Raw genomic sequence first — 15,289 nt, 5'->3', positions numbered from 1 at the left:
CACGGGCACGTGAGGAGCAGGCTATCAAGTCAGGGAGCGGCACAGGACTTGACAAACACCCTCCCTTTCCCCTACATAAACAACAGCATGGGATTTTCATACAGTAGGGGTTCCCAAACCATCCCATACATATTGCTAATAACTGGCAGGCAGCTCCTGGTGCAAAGACAGAGCTCCCAGTGCCTGTGCAGATACAGCACACAGCCCGTGGGGCCCTAGGCTCAGGGAGACCGGTACCACCATAACCCACACACGTGTCAACACATCTTGGGGCACAGCTCCTGCCTCCAGCTTTCTCAAAGCACCACAGCCACTGTGCTTATGCCTCACTGGGCTATGTTGTTTTGTCTTCTGGGGGATAAAACCTTTCAAAAAGCCATCATGGTTCTTGGTAAGTGCCCTTCTCAGAGCAAGCACATCTTTCCCATGAAACAGGAACAAGTGAGAGAGATCTCCCTTACTCTGCTGCTGAAGAAGTTCCTGTCCTTGCTGAGGTTCCTTTAACTAGTGAGATACCTTCTCAATCCACTGCAGCATTTCCAAAACCACAGGACCTCTTGAAACAGACTCATTTTCCCTTGTAAGTATATGAAAAGAAACAGCTGCAGCCCTGTTCTCATGGCCTTACATCATCTCTTTCCCTCCTCCCCAAGATGTTTTGCTTGTGTACCCCTCTCTCATAGCAAAACTGATCTATGAAGAGTAAGCTTGGAACAGTAACAGAAAAGTTGCCCACATCAATTAACACTAAAAAGCACAGCTGTCCCAGGTCTCCGTTAGGTGCCACCAGAGATGGAGGTCTGCGACATCACTGGCCCCCATAACCAAACAGCACCTGTCTTGATTTCTCTCCCAGCCACACAGCACATGCTGCCACGAGGCAGCAGACCCAGCAGAAAGACAGGACCAGAACAAGTTGTCCAGAGAAACTGACTTGTAAACAAAAACCAAACATGTCCCTACTCAATTCTTGTTATTACTTCCAAAGTAAGTTAAGACTTGGGTCCAAATTTCAGCATTCTCTAATTAAATACATCAGGAAATAGCCTAGGGAGGAACTACTCACCCACCCCAACTCAAGTCTAAGTCATAGTGCTAGGTCTTTTGCTAGTTTCACCACAAATCTGAGGCAAATGCTCTTCCAAAAGGGACCTCTGGCCAGCATAAGCCACCCACCAATGCAAGAGCCTAATGCAATAGGACTGCTTTTTCAATACATGCATTGTCAACATGGGGTCTTTCAGTAATTTCTAATGTGGATGGGCATAACAGCATCTAGAAATGGCATTTACTGGGGTACACTGCAAGGAGGGGGGAAAAAAATCAAAACGTGACACCATTAATTAGAACAGCAATACAGCAATATGGATGCAAACGGTAAGGTATGGCTAGCTCACAGCTTTAGTACTGAAGCTTCATTATAGCTGTAACGTGGTAAAGTATTGCTGCCTCATGTTCCCGCCTTGAAAACATGTAATCAAGTCTTGATTTTGTTTTCTGCTTACAAGCAAGCACGGAGATTCAATAAATAAGCTTGATGCCAGGGGCTTTTTGCTCATCAGTTCAAGCCACAAACAACACTGCAGTAAGGATCCAGTAATAAAAACCTATCTTATCTATACATTTTTTTTTAACATTAGCAGGTGCGTCTGTAATCTGACGACAAAAACCCCAAGCTTCCCTGCCCCAAAACGTTAAGGAAATAATATTTTCAGAACATTTCAGGGTGAGCGGTACTGCAATAAACACGGAAGAGCAGCTTCTCGGGGGCCCCGGGCTCGGCAGCAGCGCCTCCTCGGCGGTCAGCTTTGTCCCGAGGACAAGCCGCCCATTGTTCAGCCACCTGGAACCGCGGCCGCTCCGGCTCAGGCGGGGCCGCCCTGCGCCGCTGCTCACAAATGCACAGGGTTTCCCGCAGCGCGGCCGCCCGGGCCAATCAGGAGTGCCTGACTGAGATCGCACCAAAGTAGGTATTGAAAAACCCCCAAAAGAGGAAAAAAAAGGAGAAAAGGCTCACACTTCCTCCTCGCAGCTCTCCGGACCCCCGCCCCCACCGGCTTTCTTCTAGGCCGCCGCCCCCAGGGCCGTGACCGACCCACAGCCCACCCGCAACGGGTCCCCCTGCCCCTCCTCGCTCGCCGCCCCAACCGCTGCCGGTCTCGGCTGCTTCAGCCCCCTCCAACCCCCCCCAGCCACCCAAACCCTCTCTGCCGCCCCTTCCCTCGCGGCTCCCCCAGCACCGCCCCGCCCCCCGCGGCACACCTCGGGGCAGGTAATCCCGCCCCGCCTCGCAGAGAGGCCGTCCCCATTGGCCGGCCAGCTGGTGGCCGCCGTCAATCACCCGGCGGCTCCCCCTGTGATTGGGCAGGCCACCCTCGGCGAAGTGGGAGGGGGGCCTGTGGGTGCGTGGGTTCCCCTCCCCCCACGGGTGCAGGCGGACACGCGCGTGCGCGCGGAGCCGGGCGGGGTGGGAGGAGGGGTCCGGGGCGTTGCCACGCTCGGCTCCCACCATAGCAACCGCTTCCTCCTCCGGGCACGGCGGCCGTGACGTCGGCAGCGTTTCCGCCCGGCTCGCGCCCTCGCCGCTTCTCTTCCTGCTGCCGGAGCCCGCGCCGCGCCCAGCATCCGAGGGAACAGCCGCTGCCGCACCGCGCTCCGCCGCCTCCCGCCGACACCATGGTAGGGAGCCTGGCGTCGCCGGGGGAGCGGGATGTTGCGCTTCTCCCCCCTCCTCCGCCTTCATCACCGAGGAAAGTGGGGTGGGGGGTGGCTGGTACTGCCCGCCACATCCTGGCCTGCGCTCTGGCTGGCGCCGCCGCTGTGCTCGGCGGCACGATGATATCGCGGCCCCCTTTCCTTCTCCTTCCCTCCCCTGGGTCCTTTCTGTTCGCCTTTGAACTTGAGGCGGTGTATCTGTTCTCCTCCCTTCCCCCCACTCCATCCCGCCATGAGGCGGCGGAAGGCTGCTTCCCCCCCACACTTTGGTGTGATGGAACTGTCCTATCGCCTTCGCCCTCCTCCCTTGAGGCGATGGTATGTTCCGCGCCGCACACAGGCGCTAGGGGCGGGCGCGTCCATTTCGCCCAGGAGAAGGGGGGGCGGTGAGCGGGAAGAATCGGGGGGGGAAGGGAGGGAGGGACGGCGGCGGTCGCCGCGCGGGTCGATGCGTGGCCCCTCCCTGTGCCGCAGGGCGCGACCGTGGGGGTGGGAGGGGCGGTGGCTCCCCCACGCGTGGGGCTGCGCGGGGAGGAGGTCGCAGCCTGGCAGAAAGGCCACAGGGGGTGGTGGGAGTTTCCCCCGGGGCCCGGGGTCTGCCCGGCTCGGGAGGAAACGCGGTCTCAACCGCATCCGCCCCGACGGCCGGGCCCGGGCGGAAGCCATCTTCCCGAAGGCTGGGGATTGGGGCCTGGCCTACAAAACGGCGGCGGCTCCTCGGCGGAGCGGGGCGACGGACGCGAGCACTCGTCGTCCCGCTGGCCGGGTCCCCGCTCTGCCGTGCCCGGTGCGCAGCCTCTCGGGGCTGGGTCGCCCTTAATCAGGCCCGGCTGGAGTCAGCAGTCCTGCTCGCAGACAAAAGGAGGGTAGCAGACCCAGCAGAAGGAGAACGCTGGTTATAACAAACACGTTTTTGCAACGACTGCTCAAAGCAGCTTAAATTTTAAGGTACTTGCAGCAAGGGCTTGAGAGATTGTCTTGCTTCTCTGTGCAGAGAAGATACAATGGTGGAAATATAGCTAAGATATAATGCTGGTAACAGGAAACATAAAAATGTATTAAGTCTAGACAGTGACGTGCCTGTTTTCTCTGGCTTCTAGAAAAATGCCAGGGGATCCCTTACTAAATGAGGCAGAATAGACCAAAGGACCATTATGCTTCATGGTGGTTCATTTTCTTTTGGTCTGCCAACACTGCAAGTTTGCATCCCCATTTGGCTCAGGCTACTGAGACTGACAAATTCACTTGAATTATTTGCTCATACAGTTTTTAACTGTGGTCCTGTCTTTACACGAGTCATGCACAAACAAACATTTGTGTGTTTTGACACACTTGCCTGCGTTATTTGCCTTTAGTAGAGGGGTTACATATTCAGCCCTTCCTGCTGTGTTTACCATTAGTTTCTTGAACATGTGGTATAGCCAGTAAATAATCTTTTATTCTGTGTAAACTGGGCAGGCAGGATGTGCTACTGATCTCTCTGCTTCCTATAACACCCAAGTTGGAGCATCTGTGGCTGGCCTGCAGTATGGAGCAGAGCTAATGGGAGCTGCAGATGAAGCTGCTGAAAATCTGACAAGACTTGCAGCTTTTGTTTAAAATAGGCTTGTCTGAACAAGCTAGCTCTTCCACCTCTGCAGTACGCAAACCTAGTTTAGAATGACTGCTCAGTGTGTCAGGCTTCATCTTGCTTCGGAACCGGAGAATTCCCCTGTCAGACAAAACTAGTATTTCTCATAGTGATCTCCTTTTTGGAACAGGGTCTGGGTTGGCTTTTTTAACAGGCTTTCCAGTTGCTGCAGATGAACTTGCTTTTGGGCAAAGAGTGTAGGTATTCTGGCACAGTACAGTAATGCTGGCAGGAGGGCATCATTTGGTATCAAAAGAGCATTGGATTTTCTGCTTTTGTGTCTTGCCACAAGGTTCAGTTTCTTTGCTGTTGGTTTAAATGAGTCCATGGTCTTTGGAGGACCATGCAAATTATTTTTCTTGGTTGTTAGTCAATACTATTCCCAAATCTGTGTAATTACAAGTTACATATGCCTCACATACAAGATGACAGCCTCATGACAATTGGTAGTGTGGGTGTCTGGCGTGTTTCTACTTGCCTTGTCAGAATATCGCTATCAAGAGGCTCCTGCTGGGAGCCGGGGCTAACCTAAGTTAACTTGTGGGGAGAGCCTGCAGACAGCCAGAACTTGCATATAAAGCTGTTCAGAGCCTTTTGCTTGCCTGACTGTTCAGTATTCACAGCAGTCTTCAGGAAGAATACCTTGGTAACAAGTATCTGGGATGCCCAGAAAAGGCATTCAGAGCCTGTTTTTAAGGGTGAGGTTTAAGCTTTAGGTTGCTGTGGATGCCTGGAGGGCCACAGGAAAATTCTTAGACACTTGGTCTCATAATAGCCGATTTCTGTGCTGAATGTGTTTCTAAGAAGCTTTGCTTTCCTGCAAGAGTCTTGTTGCGTACCAGCTTACACCCGCATTACCTTAAAACCACACATTTCAACATAGGAATGGGTTCTACTCAAAACTCTGCCCTGCTACTGGCTACCACAGTTCTTGTTTTTCAGCATGGTTGCTGGGATTGCCTTTAGGCGGTATTGCTTGTTCTACCTACCTTGATAATTATATTGGGAGCAAACTTCGTGGTAGCTTAGAGAAGGTGACGATTTCCTGTTTGGCTGAAAGCTGAGGAAATGACCTCCATGAATTCAGGGGAGACTTTTTTCTGCTTTTTTTAATAATTGCTTTCTTACTCATCTCTCCTTGTCTGGTCGATTACCTTTCTTATTGGCAGGAAAAAGAAAAAAAAGGCTGAATAGAGTTTTGATTCTTTCTCCACAAAAACAAACCAAAAAACAAAAAAAAAAAAAAAAAAAAAAAAACAAAAAAAAACAACCAACAAAACCAAACCCAAATAATGCAAAATAAAAAACTTGAGTCTAACTGGCAAAATCTGCCTACAAGTGATATGCAAATACCTCTGTGCTTTCTGCCCATTTATGGTGTGCAAATAATGGCCTCTTACACAGCAGCAGTAAAAAGGCAGTTAGTTATCTTTGCTATCATGCTTCAGATCTGAACTGAAGCTTTGGACTTTCAGATGCATAAGCTGCCTGGTGTAAAAAAAGGTGTCTGTCTGCCTGTGGGTAGCAGAGAACCTACTGAGACTTGGGAAGTCACTGATATTTCCACACTGGTGCTGGTCTTTGGGTCGAAGTAGCCACTCTATGTATCGCCTCCTTTCCTACTCAGTAAAGTGGGGGTGGTAATATCGGATGGGCTTTCTTGAGTGCTCAAATAATAGATTAAAAGCAAAGCAGTATTTCAGATCCTTGTATTTTTAACTACTTACATTTTCAGTTGGCTTGTTGGCCATAGTTGACACCTTTCCAGAGGTCTGGTTTTGCAGTCTGTTAGCTGCACTCAGGCTGTGTGACCCTCCCTTTCTGCCAGATGCTCTCACAACTAACATGGCTTAGCTTTCCCTTCAAGGTCTCAGTGCTGATGATATTCCAGGGTATTGTGTAGCAATGTAAGGGATGCCTTTTTGAAGGCTTCTCCCAGAACAGTCGAGTGGTAATAGGTTTAATTGAAAAAGTATTTGTCGCAGAGAAGTGCTATGACACATAACTGAGTCAGATGGAAATTCCACATGGTTACACAGGCGGTTCTGGCAGTGGCAGGGGATTTTGAAGGTAAATGGGAGGGATAGTATGCCAAGCATAGGGGACAGAAGGTATCTGCTGAAGAAACTGAGAAACAAATACATGGCACTAATATGATTAGCAAACATGGGAGCACAGTGTTCTTGAGTCTGCCTTTGCAATTAAACAAAGCATACTTTAATAAGTTCTTGGTGTCAAATTCTGGAAAAATTGATGCTTTTCCAAGAAGCAAAAGTTTCCACTTGAATAGCTGTGGATAGTCCACGCTGGTGTATACAATGTGTGCATGATTCCTAAACAACACAACTCAAGAACTGGCTCTTGAAATGTCTGTAGATAACACATACACCACTGTGGAAGGCTCTTAGGTTCTGATCACAGGAGAGAAAACCTCCACTGTAAAATTTTCAATACTTAAATATAGTCCCTCAAACTTGTTTTGAGGCTAACTAAGTCATTAGCTTAAAGTCTTCTTGGCTGCCTTATAGTTGAGGAGGGAAAAAAAGACTTAGGAAAAATATTTTAAATATTCAAGGCAAATTTCTTTGTGTCAGAGTTGCATTTTGATGCAGGCTTGCTACAAATCCAGTTTATCAGGCGTCTGGCATGTTTCTCGCTCATGAAATGGCTTTCTGTATATTGGGATTTTTTTGAGAAAGCTTTCGATTATTCTTCTGTCTTCCCCCATTTAGATTTAATTTCCACTGTAGAGTATTTAGTGATGGAAGCAAAAATGTTGGAAGCTATTAGTGGAGGCAGCTGGGGACGGCTCTTGCAGTTGGAAGCCTGCTAGACAGAAGGCTCTCTCTTTGTGCTGCCCTGTGTAGGACCAGCATTCTGCTCTCTCAAGTCTTCTACAGTGCTTTGCACTTAAGGCAGGAACGATGGCTTTGTGTAGGGACATAAGAGCCGCTGTGTTACTGCAGTGCATGCTGACAAGGCATTTAATGCAACCATTACCTCATGTGCCTACAGCAGTCTGTGTGAAAATATAATGGCGATGCTGGTGTAAGTGTTCCATAATAATGAACAAGGCAGTGCTGCCTGCAAGGCTCAATGCCTTTGCCATAGCTGCATGGAGTTACTGGGAGAGAACTCATTTTCACTGATTCTCTCAGAGAAACTTTGTCCGTTCTTGCCTGAATGTTTCCTCGAATACGCTGTACTGGATTTGTTTTCCCATCTGAGAATTAGGTGGCTTGCCTCCTTGCTGCTGCCTTGTTTGAGTGAGGTTAACAGCCCCTGCAGTCAGGGGTCTTCAACGCCTATAGAAACAACCCAGCTACTTGAATGTAGTCTTCTCTCTGCAGTTGTCTTCTGAGAATGGTTTTAAGTTAGTGTTGCCTATGTTACAAGGTTGATCTGTTCCGTACAACAAAACATCACCAGCTGATGGTCATGTATCCCACAAGTACTTGCAACATGTGCTGCTCAATGAACAGCCATCCATGTACCAGTCCAGAGCTGGATAACTGCTTTCATACTGAAAAAGGAGCCGAACCGGGCAAGCGGTTGCAGCTCTACAGCATTCAAGCCAAAATGCACAAAATAATAATGAGTGTGCTGTATTGAACCCCCTGAGCAGAGCGATATTGGGCCAAAGAGAGAAACAAATAAACGTTTATTCTGTCATTACTGGTGGGATGGAGGCCTCTCACCAGCTCTTCTTCGGGACAAATCGTCAGAGACATGGTTAAAATGTTGATTGAGTACATGTATTAACGAGTGTGGCATTTCTCCTTGTTCCAGTGCTCTTGTCAGTCATCCTTTTGCTGCCCTACACAGAATGGTTGCAACCACCTTAAAACAAAAGCTGTCTAAGATTTGGGATTTTTTTCCTTTTTAAGTATGTTTATGAAGTCAGTCCTCTCTAGTACAAGCACAGGGTAGAAGAGGGAGTCCTACAGTTAGAAAAGTAGATCCTCTTTTTGTAAGCACCAGGAGTTTATGGGTTCGTTTCAGCCATAATGTGGTACAGCTATAGGGTTTTCTCAAATTGAACAAATCTGCATTGTCTCTAGCAATATGATGGCTGCTTATGTCAGCCTGCATAATGAATCCAGGGGTTTTACAGCTGTGAAAAGGAGTAGCACCAGCTACTAACAGCTTTTTGCTTTGGAAAGCTAAAAAAATCTAGTTCTTAGTGTTGTCTGTTCAGCTTCTGGTCAGTCCCAGTTATCAGCTGCAGTTTGTGAATTTGCTTTTTCCAGACTAAATACTCTCAACATTTTTGGAATCTGAACTGACTTGCCAGCAGTGCTCAGTTTCTTTTTAAGGAAACAACTTGTCTCCCGACTTGGAGACATGTTTCTGGCTGTGCAGAAGCACAAGTATATGCTCCTGACTGCACAGTTTGATCAACCTGCAGCTCTGTTGCTGCTGCTGCTTCTGGTTTGCTCTTGAGCATTAACCTCTTCTTTCAAAGTTAACTTCTTGGCAACAGGAATTGGTACAGGAGAATTAGTTGTTGTGGTCTTGGAACAAAGATCAAAGATTGACAAAGGTAGAGCTAGGTGCCACGAGCCACTTTAGTGCAGTTACTAGACTCATTCCCTTGCTAGCTCAGGCTTTCTGAGCATTTTCTACTTAGAATACTGAGTTTCTTATAACTAAAAACTGGGTCTTAACACCTGTTGTTGGCTACTGAGGTACCATTAGTTATCAGACAAACCTCAAGGGGGGAAAAAAGGTTGTCTGTAGTTCACTGGACTTGTCCTTAGTGAATGATGCAATAGTTCTAGTCGCTGCACTGTTTGCTTTATTAGGGCAACTTTGTGTTATCTAGAGTCTTCCCAGAGAGCTCTTGCCCACACAAACCACAGAGGCAGGAGGAGAAAGGCCTTTGTTTCTCATTAGTTCTCAGTCACTCTGACGAAGTGTGGTCTCTCTGTATGGAGGAGGTGACATAGGAATGAGTCACTTTGAGTTGATGTTTGCACTTTTGCTCCAATTTATCCTGGAATAGGTTTTCTCTGCTTACTTTCCTTGCTGTATTGGAGATGTGCAGAAGGGTGGCTGCCTGCCAGACAGCTGAGGCACAGTGACATACTCCTTGTTCTCCTGTCCCAAAGTAAGTGCAATGAATTCTGGATAGATTACCCCTAATAGACAAGCCATGCATTATAAGTTTCAAGGGAGGTCCCTTTGTATTTAAATAAACCCCTAAAAAGCACTGTTCTCCATGCGAGAGAAGAGCTGTCTCAGATTCACTGCTTTATGAGGTTTCCCTGGTTTTGCATGACCAGCACTTGGATGATTTAGATGCCAAACTCCAGTGGAGTAGATTCTATCAGCTGTGCCACCTCTCTTCACTGGATTAGCAAAGCTATGCCAGCCTCTAGAAGTTACAGGAGAGGTGTTGGTAGAAGGAGGAGAATCCAGGCTCATCTGAGGTCCTGTGTGGTAGGCATCAGTCAAGTCTTTAAAACAAATATATGTTAAGCAATTTCCAGTCAATAACTATCTCTCGAGGACAGCCAGTTTGAAAGCTAGCACTAAACAGGTCCTCTTCACCACTAATCACAGTATCACAGCTGAACTCTGCTGTTTCTTTACAACACTTCCAGTCTGAAAAGGTACAGTGTTCCCCACAAAATGGATCCATCAAGCATGCGTTTTGGGGCTGAGCTTAAGGAAAAGCAAAATTAAGAACAATCTTTAGTCTTTTTCAACCTTTAGCCTTTTTCAGTTGCTTTACCTGACTGTTTAGTACTGCTGACTATGCTCGTAACAGTGACGTTTGGCAGTTTACACTGAGGGAGGAGAGCAATTTTCCCTTCTGAGATATGAATTCTCTTATCTGAGGATAATGTCATTTGAATTTGGAAGACCAAAGGCTAGCAGGGGAAGAAACAGTTTTAGAAAGGAATCTGGCTGTTTACATTGCATGCAGCATTTTGAATGAATAGATGAGTATTGGACAGGCTTCAATTTGGTCTTTCCTGCTCTGACCATGATGTCCTTCCCATAATGTCCGCTGGCTTGTATGGCTTCTCATATTTGCAGTATTTGCTATTGCACAGCTGCTTTGAAGCTCTCAAACATTGCTGCACTCTCAGAACAAAAACTCAGATACAAATGGTTCTATCCTGCTTTTTTTTTTTTTTTGTATCATTCCCAAAAAATAAAGCAGCAGACTGAAAATGCAGTTCAGCTTCTTGTAGTTCTTGCTAGGTCTTGTCTTCTTTATTCTATGAAGCTGCCTTTAACATTAGATTGTTAATGTTGCATCTGCTAGCACAGGGGGATCCCACTATGTAACTAAAATTTCCTATCAAACTTGAGGCGGGGGGAGTTGAAAAGGTAGACAGCTTACTTTAAAAGCTGGTGGAGGAACTGCTGGGAAGTAGACGCTTTAACTGTTAGACTTGCAAGTTCTCCCTTTAAAACACAGAATTCAGAGCAACTTCTGGAAGTTGACTTGTTCAGCTAAAAATTGTACCACCACAGTCCTAGTACACCACTACATCTCTCTTGATCGCTAAACCAAATCCATATGGCAAGTTTTATCTCTGTTCCTGAATCTGCTGGCAAGCATGCTAAAAATGGCAAGGAAACCTTGAACAGAAGATGCTTCTGGACTTAATTGTCTAGGCAGCCTGAAGTGGGTAACAAAATTAAGCTGCTGTAATGCCAAAGGATCTGCCGCAACTGAGTCTTGGAGGACAAGGGGTGGACATGCATGTGAAACCACCTCAAAACAATGTTATAATGTAAGTAGGATTGTGCTGCCTTTGAAATAGTTTTGGTTTGGCAGCTGGTTGTGGGCAGCATCAAGACTCCTGATTCTTTACTTGGCCTGGAAAAAGAGGGCAGGCAGCCTTTTCTGATGAGACTCTCAGGCCACTGGTAGCTGTTGCCAGTATTGATTGTCTTCTAGACTTGGATTTAAGGCAGTGCAGCAATGTAGTTGTGAAAATTTGCGGTGGTAGCCCTAAAGGTCTTTGCTCTTGTTTTTGCAGGCATCTGGAGTACAAGTTGCTGATGAGGTATGCCGTATCTTCTATGACATGAAAGTGCGGAAGTGCTCTACACCTGAGGAAATTAAGAAGAGGAAGAAGGCTGTCATCTTCTGCCTCAGTCCAGACAAAAAGTGCATTATTGTGGAAGAAGGCAAAGAGATTCTTGTGGGAGATGTCGGTGTGACAGTTACCGACCCTTTCAAGCACTTTGTGCAGATGCTTCCTGAGAAGGATTGCCGTTATGCCTTGTATGATGCAAGCTTCGAGACCAAGGAATCCAAAAAAGAAGAGCTGATGTTTTTCTTGTGGTAAGCCATCTTCACAGCTCGCTCATTCCTAACAGGTACTCCAAGCACTGTGGGTGAGGTCTCTGAGCATTTGTATTGTCCAAGCTGGCAAGATGGCAGGCTTAAAGTGAGCAGGACAGCCAGATGCCTGTATTCTGAGCCATGTGATGTTTCACTTGTTCATGATCAGTAGGACAGTGCTTTTGTCTATGTTGGATAGTGTCACTAATTGCAATCTTTTTTTGGTGTATCCCACTAGGGCACCAGAACAAGCGCCTCTCAAAAGTAAGATGATCTATGCAAGCTCCAAGGATGCAATCAAAAAGAAGTTTCAAGGTACGTAATGCAGCTCATGCTTCTAGCTGTGCCATGCCTCTAGAATGCTTACACAGCAAGGCTTAACTGTTGGTGAATTGGGGGTTTGGTTTGGTTTGTTTTTTTTTGAGGTACTGCTGAAAGATGAGAACTTCACAGGTGAAATGCCCTGTGACAGAGTTGAAACGAGCTCTGGCTAAATGTTACACTGTCTGACTTTGAATTTTAGAGGTGCTAGATCTGTGCTCAGGACAATGGCAGGTTTTGCAGTGTGTGGCACTATAGTTGTAATGTACACAGCAGCACATCTGCACTGTACAGGCTAGAAACCATTTGATTCATAACACACAGCTGGATTTTGTGCAGAGCTGCCTCTGTGGCAGAGGACTTTCAGCCCTGTGTCTGTTGAAATACATAATCTCATAAACTTACTATGGTGTAGTAATTACCAGTTCACTTGATTTAGAGATGCTGTTCTGATTACTAATTTCAAAAGGTATTGCATCTCCAAGTGGAGAAGCAAAGTTCTTTTCATCCTGTTGGCACAATTAACCAAGGAGTAAACACCTTGCTGCAGCATTCAGAAATTTCATGTTAAGTTGGTCATTACAATGGCTCATAGCCAAATATCACTGCTCCTCCCTTCAGTTCCTCATGCTGTGCTGGGCCAAAACCTTGCAGTGTGCAGGACTGACAGGATCATTGTGCAACAGTGCCAGCTGTCACAGAACAACTTGCCAGTAGATTGGAACTACCCAGGGAGACTGTGTGCTGCACATGTGGAAGCGGAAAAAAGAAATTCTGCTTTTTACCACATAAAACAGGCTTGGGTTGGGCTCCCCATCCTCCAGAAAAAAAGAAAACATTTGATTTCTCAGACCAGCAAAGTCTTTCTGGTCTCTGCGTCTCAGGTTCTCACTGTGATTCTTTTACCCACCTCTCCAGAGCCAGCAGGAGCTGAGTCAGCCATCTTAGTGTGCTTGTGTGTAGCTTCCTCACCTGCCGCATCCAGGGTAGCACTAGGAATGAGAGATTTGTTCATAAGAGAGCCTACAATGAAAAGGACAACAGTCCGAGCACTGACCTAGTGAAAACTTTCTTCCTGGTATTTCTGCATTGGTATTTGGCGTGTAGCCAGATGTTTCCTGTGCCATATCAGGGGAAAACTGTCCAAATTCCTAAGCTAAGGCAGGACTTGCCTGCTTGAGTTTGCCTCGTCTAATATTACTACCAAATGTGTCTTTGACTGCTAGCATGTTGAAATACTGCATTATTGAGTGTTTTGCCTCTTTTTTTAGGCATAAAGCATGAATGCCAAGCAAATGGGCCAGAGGACCTCAACCGAGCTTGCATTGCTGAGAAGCTAGGAGGCTCCCTAGTTGTAGCTTTTGAAGGAAGTCCTGTGTAGACGTCATACAGTGCCACAACTCTACAAGCATTCCATGTTTTAATATATCAATTATGTAAAGCAACCATTCTAGGCAAGGGTTTCACTAACTGTAGGGAAGCTGTCTTGTAGAATAAAGTAGATTTTGGAGATGTAGCTCGTATGTACAAATGACCCTAAATAAATCAAATCTAAGGATTTATCTTGGTGTATTAATATTTGCATTGGTTGTCCAGCCCAATATTGTCCCTGATGGGTTAACACTAAAGGTCTCAAAAAATTTTGGTCTAATGCAGCAGTGTATCATGGTTTGAAAGGGGGGATGGGGGGGTGAGAACAGTCTGGTTCCTGTTCTTTTCTAAATTGTAACAAGCAAAATTCAGTCAGTCTTTTTGAGACTGCTGGCCAAATTGCCAAACTCAAACTTTTCCCTTGTAACAAAACTTAAAACCTGTAGTTAAAGTTAGGTTAAAGCAACTGGTTGGCACCAAAACTCATTTAAATTTGTAGTGCTTGCAGTTGCGGAGCATTGCTAATAAAGGCTAATTCTGAAGTTCAACAGAGAGAAAATGGACATACTTTTCTGGAGAAATAGTCCTAATCTGCTCTCTTGTAAACTCACGGTGCAGTAATAATATTTAAAGGTTCACTCGTTCTGTAGGTTCAATTTTATTGTTTTAAAGTGTCTTGAGGTCTCTTCCAGCCTGATTCTATATAAAATGCTTTTCTGTTGACATAGTTTAACTTAGAACTACCTTAGTTTCTCTAACACGAACTTACTAGCAGATCAGGTGCTTCTGAGGCTTTTACAAATGAAGATTCTTGTATTAGAGCTCTCCAATTATGGGTAGTACAATGAGAAGGAACCACATCTTAAAAAGTGGTATTCTCAGCCCCAGTCTTTGGTCACTTGGTCCATTTGTCCATAGTTACTATTGATTTAACTTAGTAGAACCAATCAGCCTGACTAATATGGCTTGATCTGGGCTTTTTGTCTGTTAGCTTCTTCAATTCTGTAGAAATGCATGGAAATATCACCTACTAGAAAGTTTGACCTGAAATGCCTTTTGTATGGGGGTTAGAGAACATTCCTGTGCCAGCTACAGAGATCTTAAAAGCTTCCATGTTTCACCAGTGGTTGATTAAAGCTGTTTCCTTTGTGTAACGTGTACATGGGAGTTGCATAGAGTTTTCCTGTATGTCTGTAGAGAAAAAAGAAAAAAAAAAAAAAAAAAAACAAACCCTTAGCCTCCAGTGCGTTACTGTGATATGTTCTGTGCGTGCCAAATTTCAATAGCCTAAATAAATGGGGTTTCCCTCCCCTGGGTCAGTGACTGATTCCTCTCCAGCCTCCGGATCAGCTGTCCTGCCGCAGGGCTGGCGCTGCTGGCTGAGCACGCCGGTGTCCTGCGCAAGCTGGGGGCTCAGGGAGCTGATAGGTCTTCCACAGCGGCTCTTCCCTCTGTGCTGCTCGGGGGGAGAAAGAGAGGGGAGAAACAGGCTGGAAGTGCTGGTGGAGGGAGTTGGGCAGAAAGCAGGTTCTCTGCCTGCTGAGTGTGCTGCTCTCCTCAGTCCCGCACCCTTCTCACAGCTGGATGATGCCAGCCCCCTGCACCTGGGCTCTGCCTTTGAAGATTCAGGCCTGAATTTCCATGGATTCCAAAGCTTCCTGGGGAAGAGCATCTCATATTTGCAGTCTGAGCAGGAGCAACCCAGTGTGTGTTAGCTGTTTTCCCTGTAAGAACTGAGGGAGCTTTCTCTGGCCAGCCCCGTGAAGCTGAGGCAGTCCCAGGCTGCTCCTTCCTCTGAGACTCTTGCCAGATGTGCAGGGACAGAGTGCTGCACTGTCCCTGTGGTTTCTTGGCAGAGCCGCTTGCTGCGCTGGTTTATCTGTGGGGCCAGGGAAATAATGGTCCATTACCTAACTCAGCATGTGCTTTCTCTGGCCATGCTG

The 15,289-nt window shown here is 46.7% G+C and overlaps 1 protein-coding gene across 2 annotated transcripts; it reads left to right on the top strand.

The window, feature by feature from the left end:
* Positions 1-1,770: 1,770 nt before the first annotated feature.
* Positions 1,771-14,576, top strand: DSTN (destrin, actin depolymerizing factor). Of its 2 annotated transcripts, none has more exons than XM_065058885.1 (4): positions 1,771-1,966; positions 11,347-11,654; positions 11,893-11,969; positions 13,247-14,576. In XM_065058885.1, exons 2-4 carry the CDS (start codon positions 11,395-11,397, stop codon positions 13,354-13,356), a joined length of 447 nt encoding a protein of 148 aa, XP_064914957.1. In that variant the 5' UTR covers positions 1,771-1,966; positions 11,347-11,394; the 3' UTR covers positions 13,357-14,576. The 2 variants fall into 2 exon arrangements, with proteins under 2 accessions (XP_064914957.1, XP_005508859.1); XM_005508802.3 differs by lacking the exon at positions 1,771-1,966 and adding an exon at positions 2,440-2,679.
* Positions 14,577-15,289: the final 713 nt, after the last annotated feature.

The sequence above is a fragment of the Columba livia genome, chromosome 3 (genome assembly GCF_036013475.1).
Source record: "Columba livia isolate bColLiv1 breed racing homer chromosome 3, bColLiv1.pat.W.v2, whole genome shotgun sequence".
NCBI classification, from domain to species: Eukaryota; Metazoa; Chordata; class Aves; order Columbiformes; family Columbidae; genus Columba; species Columba livia.
This window is presented reverse-complemented; position numbering and strand designations above follow the sequence as displayed.

Excerpts from the sequence above, each read along its gene's own strand:
- DSTN (XM_005508802.3), top strand. Across the intron at positions 11,655-11,892 it reads GAGCTGATGTTTTTCTTGTG|GGCACCAGAACAAGCGCCTC; the intron begins GTAAGCCATCTT and ends GTATCCCACTAG. Across the intron at positions 11,970-13,246 it reads AATCAAAAAGAAGTTTCAAG|GCATAAAGCATGAATGCCAA; the intron begins GTACGTAATGCA and ends CTCTTTTTTTAG.